At 47.5% G+C, this 12,400-nt stretch overlaps 1 protein-coding gene across 1 annotated transcript in view; it reads right to left on the reverse strand.

The window, feature by feature from the left end:
• The window catches only part of PRR14L (proline rich 14 like), a 62,239-nt gene that overhangs the window by 20,336 nt on the left and 29,503 nt on the right, over positions 1–12,400 (reverse strand). The window contains 1 exon segment of the mRNA XM_078154436.1: positions 6,197–6,266. Within this exon segment, the coding sequence (XP_078010562.1) occupies positions 6,197–6,266 (70 nt within the window).

The raw sequence follows: 12,400 nt of genomic DNA on the forward strand, positions 1-12,400 counted from the left end.
TTCAATGAAATTTTTAAAATGAGGAAAAAAACTATCTAATATGTCCCCTGAGCCTGACACCACATGCAACACTGCACACCAAGAGTTTCTCCCTCCTGCAAAGGGCAGTGCATCTTTTCTGGGGCCAAAGTGGTCATTAGAATTACAAAGCATCATTTCATTTTCTTCGTTCTTGCCCTTCACATCACTGGCTCCACTGACTTTCCTTTCTGTCAGTTCATCTAAGTCTTCAGGCTTTTCAGTCTTCACCACGTCGGTCATTTCTTAGAGCACAGCAACAGCCCCGTACATACCACACTTTGGTCATCCATCCTCACACTTCGTTTGCACATCTCTCACTTATCTCAAAGGGGGCTGGCACAAACATTTTCATCTATGGAGCCTTTCTTTCTGTTCACATTGAATTTCATCTTACTAGAATCATTACGGGGATGCTGTCATTGTAAGAGAGGAAAGCGCCAATGGGCAGGCTCCGCTGTTGTAAATGCTAGACGCACAGGTTTTACATGGAGGTGCCTGAGAAAGGGGGAAAGACCCTCTCAAACAAAGCTTTTGTAGTGAAATAGTACAAAGCGAAGTGATCCCTCAATTACAGAGGAAGTGCCAGCCTGTCCTAGTGATAAGGAGGTGCCCACACCAACGTGACCCCAGGCCCTGCCCCAAGCACCCAGCACAATCCTCTGCCCACAGGGTGTGTTTTTTCACAACTACTTGTGGAATTAAATGGAATTTGTCAAAGGCTTAGCAGCTATTTCATGACATTATTTTCCTCCCAGAATAATACAAACTCTGGGGGTGGTACCATAGGGTATAACTCACACCCAAAGGCATTCATGAGGGAGGGAGAAGAATGTTCAGTCTGGAGGCAGGAGGCCTGACTCAGAGGCTGACTGGATGTGGGAGCAAGGGGAAACCACCCCAGCTTTTGGAGCCTCAGTCCACTCACCTGCAAAACGAGGACGTTGCTTCTTGCCTCCTAGGACTAGAGTGAAGAAAAGTCCTTTTTTAAAGGTACCATCTCAGCCTTTTGTTTCTATCTGGATCTACATCCTTGGAAAGACGCCAAAGATTTTCTCCCCTTTTGTCTACGTTTCCCCTCCTCCCCATTCTGTAACACAAAAGGCTGGCTGAGCCACGTACACATATATATGTACAACATGGATGAAGATGGAACACAGCACAGAGGATGAGATGTAATCAGTGGCTGGCCCCTTGTTAGGTTATCCTGGATGAGCTAGGCCCCAAAATGAGAAGAAAGCAGCCTGGTCTGGGTCTGAGACAATGTTTCCCCCTGGTCACACAGGTCACTGTGCCTGGCAAAAAGGTGGCCTTGGGGGGGCAGAATGAGACACATCCTGTCAGATGGAGTCAATGAGCTGAATTACTGTGCTTGACTCTGTGTATTTGTTGTAAGAGAGGACTCCTGGGGCAGGAGGGGTATGAGTCAGCGGGATGTGTTAGGGATGAAAAAAGAGCATCAGAAAAGCATTAAAAGAAATTCCCAAAGGGACTGACGCGGCAAGTTCATTATTACAATATTAAATATGCATTTGTTTTTTAAGAAAAACAAACTACATATAACAAGCTCATGGTTTCAAACAGAATTCTCTTCTATCCTACACACACACACACACACACACACACACACACACACACACACACACACATTATATACATGTTCATTTTTGCTGATAATTGTTAGATTCAGAGTAAAAAGAGAGAATTTAAATTTTTTAAAAATGCTCAGTACTTCCAGTGATCCCAGATGGCTCACTGCCGTGGGAATCTATCCTTCTGACAATTCCACCTCCTGCAGATGCCACGTGGCTGTGACTAGGAGGACACCACCAGGCAAGTGACCTGAGGAACAAGAGAATGTCATGGTGCATCACCAATGGTGATGACTTGTGCGAGGTGAGCAGCAGGAAGGAAATCATCCCAGGTATGATCACAAGGGGTCAGTGAAAGCAGCCAAGCCTCAGGACAGCCTCCAAGGGTCTGAGGAAAGCATCAATGGGCAGGCTCCACCAAGGACAGGACCGCATTGGGGTGAAAGGGCGCGTCAGGGTGTAATCTGCTCAAATCCATGGAGGTCGTTGGCTAGAGGAAGATTTTCTTCCCCCTCCCCTATCTCTCTCTCTCTCTCTTTCTCTCTCTCTCTCTCTCTCATACACACACACACACACACACACACACACACACACACTCTCTCTCTCTCTCTCTCTCTCTCTCTCTCTCTCTCTAACCCCCAATCCTCTTTCATTCCCCATTTAATAAGACCTCTTGTTTTTTGTTTTTGTTTTTAGCTAAGCAATGGGGTTAAGTGACTTGCCCAGGCTCACACAGCTAGTAAGTGTTATGTGATAAGTGATCTTTCAAGGATTCTTCCCAGTCCCAAAGTCTGTCCCCTTAGGCAGCATCTGAACATGGTTCTTGGGGATCCACAAATGAATACATATATTAAGCACTCACCACATGGAAATCTTTGGGTAATGTGTATTGGTTAGCTTTCTAATCATCATCCAAAAGAAATTTAATTTTGAAATATTGAAAGACACGAATGTGGAAACCTTCTATACAACTTCTATATGAAGACCACACAGGAACCGAACAGAATTCCTTGGATAAGCTAAATTGTCAGTTTGTTGTGGGGTGGGGGCAATAAGAAGTCTAAAGGAAAACAGAGAAAAAAACAAAACCAAGCACTGGGAGTAGGTATGGCACCGTGCCTTTATTCAGCATCAAAACACCGCTCTGAATGAGCTAAACCAAGGCAAGTTTTCACAAAAAAAGAAACGAATATGGCATCCATACATAAGCACTTGACATTTTCCCCACAATATCATATCAGAAAGTGCCTCCCCTCTTGAGGCTGCTCTCTTGTGCCACATCCTCTTCACAGAGCGCCTCACCAGGAGCTCTCCCTCCCACCCGCCCCCCAACCCCAGTTACACTGGGCTTCATTCATCCCCCAAACCACAATATCCTTGAACCCTTGTGAATGGACGCTTCAAATCTGGGGACATGGTGGGAAAGAACAGGGACTTGGTGACAGACACCGTTGGTTCCCATATCTGCTCTGCCACGTACGATCCGTGGGAACTTAACTCACTTGGCCTCTCTGGGCAATGACAGAATTGGACCAGATGAGTTCAAAATCTATGATTCTATGACCTGGAGTCCAGGTCTGATTAAAAAGTACTTTAAGAAATAAGATAAAAATGTTATAATAGATCCGATTTACTAAACCTCTTCATCAGAAGGGTGAGAAGCAACGTGGAGCAGTGACTTCAGCCTGAAGTCAGGGAAGACCGGGGCTCAAGTTTTGCCAAGGGCCCATTTGGGCCAGCTGCTGGCCAGCCGCAGCTCTCCAACTCAGAGCAGTCCCAGAACAGTTAATGCTCGGAGCATCTGGACGGGGACTCTGGACACTGGTGCAGTCACAGGCCTAGCACCCAGCCTCCAGGCGCCCCTCAGAAGGAAAGTCCATGAGGGTAGCTTCCTTCAAATGGGGTCTGCTCTCCCTCCAGGAGGAAGCAGCAACATTATTGTGAAATCTAGATGTAGGGAGAAAGTAACCATCAGCACCAGGGGCATGGGGTGAGTCAGGCAGGGCCGGGTCTCCAACACTGTTCTACCAAGTAAAGACGGCCTTGAGCTAACACACCCTCTTCAGAGTCGCTGCTGCTATTGGCACTGCCTGTGCAGGCCCAAACCCAGGCAGGCCTCAGGGCACAGGGGTGGAAGGGGAGAAAGGAGAGACCCTGAAGCCACAGCTTGCTCTGAGACCACCAGCTGGTCACCCAACCCAACAATATTTACTAAGGGCTAGTGCGTGCAGCACGTGCGAGGCAGACCTCTTGATGCGTGAGTCGTAAAGTGGGGTTAATTTACATAGCATGCTGGCGGTAATTTTGGATCTCAGGAGTCAGGAAGGGAGAACACTAAAGCGGACAGCCAGAGGTCCAGCGTGTAAGAGCACCAAGTACCGAGAGGGTGATGGCCGGGGGGGGGGCCAGGCCGTGCAGGAAGGGGGCAGCCACTCATCCTCCACCGAGAACCACCTCTGGCTCTTGACCTCAGCTTCACTTACAAATGTGACCAGGTACCAGGATGGAAACACTAGCCGGTCACTAGTTTAGACAAGACAAACGTTTAGACAAGAGGCCCCACTGGATTGCCTGTGACCCCTCAGGGTCAAAGAGCTGCATGTAACATTGTAGACAGGGTGCCGAATTTGGTGCCAGGAACAGCTGATTCCCAATCCCAATGTGACTTCCCAAGCTGGGTGACTTTGTCCCAATGCTCATGCAAGCAGGGAGTGGCAACCCTCCTCCAGAGACTCTTCAGGTCCCCTTCTGGACCCCTACCTCCCGCTCCCTTCCCTTCAGTAACCCTTGGGGAAGTGGGAACTCAGCTGGGCTTCCCTCTCCAGCAAACACTGCTGATCAAAGCTTCCATTCTACAGCATTTCCAAGAGAGCCCAGGAAAATGGTTTCAGAAAAGGCAGAGAACTGGCTCCACGCCATGAATGAAAGCTGGGGGAAAGGAGGCGGTACTCCTAGGGGAAAAACCCAGCGGGGACAGGTCTCCTGGGGGCCCACAGAGGCCACCGCTGAGGCTCCTGACTGAGGCTCCTCCCAGGAGAAAACCAGGGCCATGGTGAGCTCAACACAATGACAGCAGAGTCCAGAGCGACCAGATCCTATTAGAGCACAAGCTCTTTGAAGACTGGGCCCAGCCTTATTGTTCTTTGTGCACACAGAACCTAACAAAGTGCACAGCCAAAACACTGGAGGACCAAGTGTGCCATCTTCTTAGGGTTTAAGCCTAGGTCTGGAAGGGGCTAAGTGGCATCTAGCTCATGGTCCTCAGTTTAAAACTCCAAATTCCTTGAAGTTTCACAGGAAGTTCCTCTGGCCTACCGCCCCTTCACCATATAAGCTGGGGAGACCGTGCCCCTCCTCCAGGTGGGTTCGCCAAATGATCAGCACTGCCCAGAGGAGACGTCCGTCAGGGACCCCCTTCCCTAGACCGATCACTAGCAGGAAGCGCAGGACCAGAGGGTCCTGGTGAGAGACTGCCAGTGGGCGGGGTGGTCCACAAGGAGCTCACTTTCCTAGAAAAGCAGTTCTGATTTAAAAGACGAGTCCATTTGACCCTTCCCCCCTCCTTTATTAAAGGCCCAGGAGCAGGTCCTGAGGGTACAAAGACACAGCATTTCCAGCAGGCCAGGTGCTGCTTGAGTCCCAACACTAATCTTCCCGCGGGAGGCAGGTGATCCCAAGCTGCCCCCTACTCTGCCAGCAGAGTATAAGAAAAGCTCCCGATCTAGGCCCCGATGATGGCTGTCATGGGGACCAGCCAGTGAGGGGAGCTCAGGGTCATCGCTCAAGAGGTGAACCCAGCAACTCCTCAAACCCTCTGCTCCGGCTAGAGAGGCCGCCATCTTTACTGGTGGAGGGAGCGCCAACGTCGCACTCGTAGTGCCCCCCCCCCAGCCCCATGAGTTAGCGCATCATCTTCACATGAGAGGTGAGGAAACAGGCAGGGAGACTGGAAGCCGAGGGCAGCGTGCCCAGCAACTGCAGAATGGCGGGTGAATGGGATGGAACACTACCGTACTAGAGCGAAAGGACCAAGGGGAGGGTTTCAGAGAATTCCGGGAAAACCTGTGTGAGGTGATGCAGAATGAAGAACCGTTTATACAGTAACTACAACACTGCAAAGACTCACTAATTCTGATCTACACAATGACCCAGCACAACTCCAAGAGACTCATGATGAAACATGCCACCTACCTCCCGACAGAGACGTGGCGGCCTCAGAGTGCACGCTGAAGCACGTTTTCTTCTATTTCCTTCTTTCCCCCCTTTTTTTGGAGGAAGGGGAAGCGGAGGAAGACATGGCTGATGCAGAAATGTTTTTCACTGTACATATTTCTAAAGGGTTTTCTGTCTTTTTCTTTCACAATGGGTGGAGAAGGGGAGGAAGAGAACACTTAGAAGTGAAAATAAAGTGATTTTTTTGTTTTTAAAGAAGTAGAGGGATAAAACAGAAAGGCTGTTAATCTTTTTTTTTAAAGAAAATTAAAGCTCCAACAAACCTCTCTCTTCATCACGACAGGGAAAACAAGACGAGCCTTGGGGGAGGGAGAGTTAGAGAGGGGAGAAAGCTCGTGGAAATCCGTCCCTACCTGTGCACTGAGGCTCATCATCAGAGGGGCTCCGGCTCCGCTCTCGCTTCCGCTGCTCCCCAAGGACCACCTGGAGAAAGAGCTATGAGTCAGCCGGGCCTGGAAGTCTGCCCAGCAGCCCCAGCCCCAACCACTGGGGAAGGACATCTCACCTCAAGGTGACAACACCCAGCACAGCCCACTTTCACCTATCCAGACAACCAACAATCCATATAACTTTTCAAAAACAACACAGGGAAAGGACAGTTACCCATGAATGCCTTTGGAGTCAGAGGAAGACTGGTTTATATTCCATTATGGTTTGATTATTTAATAAGAAAACAGTGTATACATAAGTGTGTACATAGTAAGTAAGTAAGGCACAATGAAGAGAGAACTGGCATTCAAATCAGAAGCCCTGACCTGAAAGCCAAGCCCCTGCTCTTGGAGGCCGGGCGACCCCAGCAATACAGATGGGAATGGGGGCAACCAGGGAGACCAGCGGCTCATGCTTTCAGAAACTATGGAAATCGAGTCATCTGTTTTGGAGCCGGACCAGAGAGATCTTGTCTGGGAAAAAGACAGATCAGACTTGGAAGGACTGGAAACCTCGGTGCGCTAGAGAAAGCCTGAAATCCATCCTATCCTGGTGCTTAATGAATCATCCCACTCAACTCTATACCAACAGGAGGTACCCTGGCACAGGAAAAAGAGCTGACCCCGGAACGAGAGACAAGGGGTTCGAATCCCCTATCTCCCACAGGCTACAGGACTGGGGGCAAACACACCCTTCCATCTGAGCTTTGCTTTCCTGACAAATAAAATGAGGATGCTGTATGTCGCTCCCCTGCACAGAGCTAAGGCTCCCATCCGGCAATGTCTGCCAAGTGCTAAGTGATGTTATGGCCAGCCATTATCATCATCACTAATAAAAAATGCAAGGTGGGGACAGCAGGGTCTGTGGAAGGGGAGGGTGCCACAGACCGCTGTGAATTCCCGTAAAGCATGGGGACACAAGAATGCAAGAAAAGAGGAGGTTCAGAGGCAGGAGACGGCTGCCAGGTGGGTCACATCAGGCTCCAAGATCTCCAGGGAGACCTGAGGACTCTCAGGGAACAAACAGACCAGGTTCCTGCTTGAGCGGTGAATCTGCTTTCTTTTTGTTCATCTTCTGAATTAGATCTCCCTTTGCATATTTCTGAAAGAATCTGTTTTAATTTAAACCTTACTACTGGCATAAAATCCACTTTTGAAACGTCACATCACTCATCTGTGTTCAGAGAAACCCCTCCTCTGAGCAGGAAAATAGTGTTCACAGCTTCCTACCACCCCTCCCTCACCACACACACAAAAAGAAATGAAAGTGCTGCTCTCAATACACAGCCTGGCAGCCTCCCTTCCTTCCCCCACTCCACTGCAGACCTTCCATTTAGACTCCTCTTTGACTCCACATGACCTTGGACAAGTCACCTCCAGATCTGTTGCACCACTGCTAAAATAATGAGATTAGACTGGCCATTCCATCCCATGTGGGTCTCCTAGGCTGGTTCTTCCCACTTGCGGGGGCCCCTGCCCACCCACAGGGAACAAAGAGAAGGCAGCATTCCACTGCACGCCAGCTTCCTGGACCATTCCACGCTGCTCCCTCCACCTATCACCTGGCCTGGCCTAGCTGCAAGGAGAGAAACAGCGTTCTATCAGCTCCCCCAAGCGGTCCCCTCATCACCTGGCTGCCCAGCACCCTGAGAGTGAAATCTTACCCATGTTGTAAGACACCCGAGCTCATCTGTCCATGACTAGCATGTTTCCACCATCAGACTCCTCCCCGCAGCAGGGATTCTGAACCCCCCACCAGCTGGCTGACTGCTGTCCGCCCTTCTCAAGGAGGACCAAAGCGACACCACTATGCTGCAGTCAAGTTACAGTGTGTCTCACTGGGCTGCTCAGACCAAGAGGAGCTCAGAAGGCTCGGCCACAGGCTGAACAGTCCATACGAACCTTCAGGGTGGACTTCCTAAATTTGCGCATCTCGCCTTTCTTTTGAGCTCCTTCAATTCTGCTCTGCCCATAGAGTGGGCGCACCACGTTGTGTTGTCCTGTGCCAGTGCCCCTCAAGGCACACAATCAACTCCAAAGTTCTTAAGACAGACCTTGAGAGCATCCTTGTGTAGCGTCTTCTGACCAACACGCAGTCTCGACCATATTAAAATAAAGAGGTTTTGCACAAACAAAACCAATGCAACCAAGATGAGAAGGAAAACAAAAGTGGGAGATGATCTTCACAGCCAGTGTCTCTGGTAGAGGCCTCATTTCTCTACTGGACAGAGAACTGAATCCAATTTATTAGTCATTACCCAACTGATGTGAACAGGCAGCTTTCAGATGAAGTGTAATTAAAGCTCTTTACAGTCATATGAAAAAATGTTCTCAATCACTATGAGAAACAGAAATTAAAACAACTCCAAGGTACCTACCACCTCACACCCATCAGACTGGCTAACGTGACAAAACAGGAAAAACGATAAATGCTGGGAAAAGATGTGGGAAAACTGGAACACTAATGCACTGTTGGTGGATTTGTGAACTGATGCAAACATTCTGGAGAGAAATTTGGAACCATGCCCAAAGGGCTATAAAAATGTGTACACCCTTTGATCCAGCAACAGCACTTCTAGAGCTGTATCCCCAAGAGATCATACAAATGGGAAAAGGACCCACATGTACAAAAATATTTACAGCAGCTCTTTTAGTGGTAGCAAAGAACGGGAAATTGAGGGGCTAAACAAGTTGTGATATATGAATGTAATGGAATACTATCGTTTCCTAAGAAATGACACAGTGCCCTATCAGTCAAACTACCAAAAAAACTAGTTTATAGAGTTAGAAAAAATAATAACAAGATTCATTTGGAATAACAAAAGGTCCAGAATATCAAGGGAGCTAATGAAAAGAAATGCAGGGGAAGGTGGCTTAGGATTCCAGATCTTAAATTGTATCATAAAGCAGCAATCATCAAAACAGCTTGGTACTGGCTAAGAAATAGAGAGGTGGATCAGTGGAATACGTTAGGTACACAAGACACAGTAGTCAATGACTATAGTAATCTACTACCTGATAAACCCAAAGACCCCAGCTTCTGGGATGAGAACCCACTCTTTGACAAAAACTGCTGGGAAAACTGGAAAAGAGTATGGCAGAAACGAGGCATAGACCCAAATCTCACACCATATACCAAAATAAAGTCAAAATGGGCTCATGACTTAGATATAAAGGCTGATACTAGAAGCAAACTGGGAGAGCAAGGAATAGTTTACCTATCAGATGTATGGAGAACAGTAGCATTCATGACCAAACAGGAGATAGAGAACATTATGAAATGCAAAATGGATAACTTTGATTACATTAAATTGAAAAGTTTTTGTACAAAGCCAATGCATCTAAGATTAGAAGGAAAGTAGAAAATTGGGAATTTTTACAACTAGTGTCTCTGATACAGGCCACATTTCTAAAATATATAGGGAATTAAGTCAGTCCCCAATGGATAAATGGTCAAAGGATTATGAACAGGCAGTTCTCAGGTGAAGAAATTAAAGCCATCTATAGTCATATGAAAAAATGCTCTAAATCACTATTTATTAGAGACATGCAAATCAAAACAGCTCTGAGGGACCACATCACACCCATCAGATTGGCTAACATGACAAAACAGGAAAATGATAAATACTGGAGAAGATTTGGGAAAATTGGAAAACTAATGCATTATTGGTGGAGTTGTGAACTGCTCCAACCATTTGAGAGCAATTTGGAACTATGCCCAAAGGGCTACGAAAATGTGCATACCCATTGACCCAGCAATAGCACTTCTAGGGCTATATTCCAAAGAGATCATACAAATGGGAAAAGGACCCACATGCACAAAAATATAGCAGCTCTTTTCTGTGGTAGCAAAGAATTGGACATTGAGAGGACGCCCATCAATCGGGGAATGACTAGACAAGTTGTAGTATGCGAATGTAATGGAATACTATTGTGCTATAAGAAACGATGAGCAGGCTGACTTCAGAAAAACCTAGAAAGACTTGTATGGTCTGGTGCTGAGTGAAGTGAGCAGAACCAAGAGAACGCTGTACACAGTAACAGCCACATTGTGCAATGACTAATACTGATGGACTTGGCCCTTCCCAGCAATACAAGGATCTAGGACAGCTCCAAAGGCCTCATGATGGAAAATGCTATTCACATCCAAGGAAAGAACTATAGAATTTGAATGCAGATCAAAGCATACTATTTGTTATTTTTTTTCTTCTGTTGTGTTTTGTTTCCTCTTTCTGGTGGTTTCTCCTATCAGTTCTAATACCTCCTATTCTAATACTTCCTTACAACATGACTAATGTGAAAACATGTTTAATAGGAAGGTATATGTATAACGTATATCAGATTGCGCACTGTCTTGGGGAGGGAGAGGGAGAAAAATTTTAAACTCAAAAGCTTATGGAAGTGATGGTTGATAAAGCAAAATAAATTTTTAAAAAAGAAGAAGAAGAAATGACAAGCAGGTGGATTTCTGAAAAACCTGGAAAGACTTTCATGAACTGATGCTGAGTGAAGTGAGCAGAACCAGAAGAATATTGTACACAGTAACAGCCACACTGTGCGATGACCAACTTTGATAGATTTGGCTCTTCTCAGCAATACAATGATCTAAGACAATACCAAGGGACTCATGATGGAAAATGCTGTCCACATCCAGAGAAAGAACTATGGAGTCTGGATGCAGATTAAAGCAGACTAATTTCTCTCTTTTTTTTTCTTTTCTCATGGACTTCCCCCTTTTGTTCCGATTCTTCTTTCTCAACACGACTAATGTGGAAATGCGTTTAATATGACTGTACACGTATAGCCTATATCAGATTGCATGCCGTCTTGGGGAGGGAGGAGGAAAGGGAGGGGAGAAATTCAGAACTCAAAATCTTATAAAAGTGAACGCTGAAAACTTAAAAAAATACTCTGGCTCTGGCATCAGAGGGTCTGGGTTCAAATCCTGCCTTTTGTGATGACTACCTTTATGTGACCCAGACTGCCACAGGTTCCCAACAGGCCTCCCTGCTTCCAGTCACTCCTCACTTCAGTCCATGCTGCTGCCAAAATGATTTCTCACTTCATTACTCAATCAACTCACGTAGCACTTGATCGCTCCCAGCAGCAAGTTCTCTGGACCATCTTTTCACACTCTTCCCAATGTGGCCTCGACCTATCTGTTCAGCCTCACTGGCCTCCCTCTGCCCCTCCCCACAGCGCTCCCTCTCTAGCCTCTGTGCCTCTGTCCCGACCATCCTGCACTGCTCCACCACACAGCTCGAGCACAATCTTCAGAGCGAGGCCTTCCCTGCTCCGCTGCTCGTGCCCTCCCCATCGGCAGGGGAGCTCCTTTCGCACACAAGCCGCTTCATGTGCTGCAGTGGCACATCCAGGGCCTGGCACACAGCTGCTCTGTGACTGTCCCTGAAGTTGGGCCGTCTGGACCTCGCTGTCCTCACCTGGAAAACAACAGGTCCCTTGCAGCACTACATCTGGACTACTCTGACCTCAGAGTAACCAACCTCTCCTCTCTTCACATCCCAACATTGAGCAAGGGACCATCGTCAACCACAAACACGCGCCTCCCTTCCCACCTACAGAAGAGTGACCTGTCAGTAAGGAACAGGCAGCCTTTTTAAGAAGTCCAATAAAATTTACTCAAGGAGAGTCTTCATCTTTTCTTTTTATTATTAACTTACTCATCCACAAACACAGACACTGCACTATACAAAGGACGGAAAGGGGGCTGTAGAGGAAACCAGGAACTTGGGTTATCTACAGTTTGTTTGGGAAAAGGATGCATTAAACTGAATAAGGGAGCAAGGACATTGCCATGCTTACCTAAGTCCCCCTGTCATTTCGGATTTCTTCTTTGTTTTGACATCTCTATCACTTCTCAATTCTGAAACTCACACCCAGGTACCTCTGAGCGGAGCGGAAGGAGCTCCCATTCGGGGAGGGCTCCCAGGCAGTCCCATCACCACTTCCCACCCGCCCAAGCTCTTGAAACTCATCCTTCTGCAAGAGGACACCAACCCTGGAATCCTTAGCTCCTGAGCACCCCCAGCCCTGTTTGTGGATTGAGGACAGACGTTGGGGAGCGGCTTCCAGATCCTCCACCGTTTGAGAGTACCCGAGGTATTTTCC

The sequence above is a fragment of the Phascolarctos cinereus genome, unplaced genomic scaffold (assembly GCF_003287225.1).
Source record: "Phascolarctos cinereus isolate Bilbo 61053 unplaced genomic scaffold, phaCin_HiC Scaffold_4;HRSCAF=312, whole genome shotgun sequence".
Lineage (NCBI taxonomy): Eukaryota > Metazoa > Chordata > Mammalia > Diprotodontia > Phascolarctidae > Phascolarctos > Phascolarctos cinereus.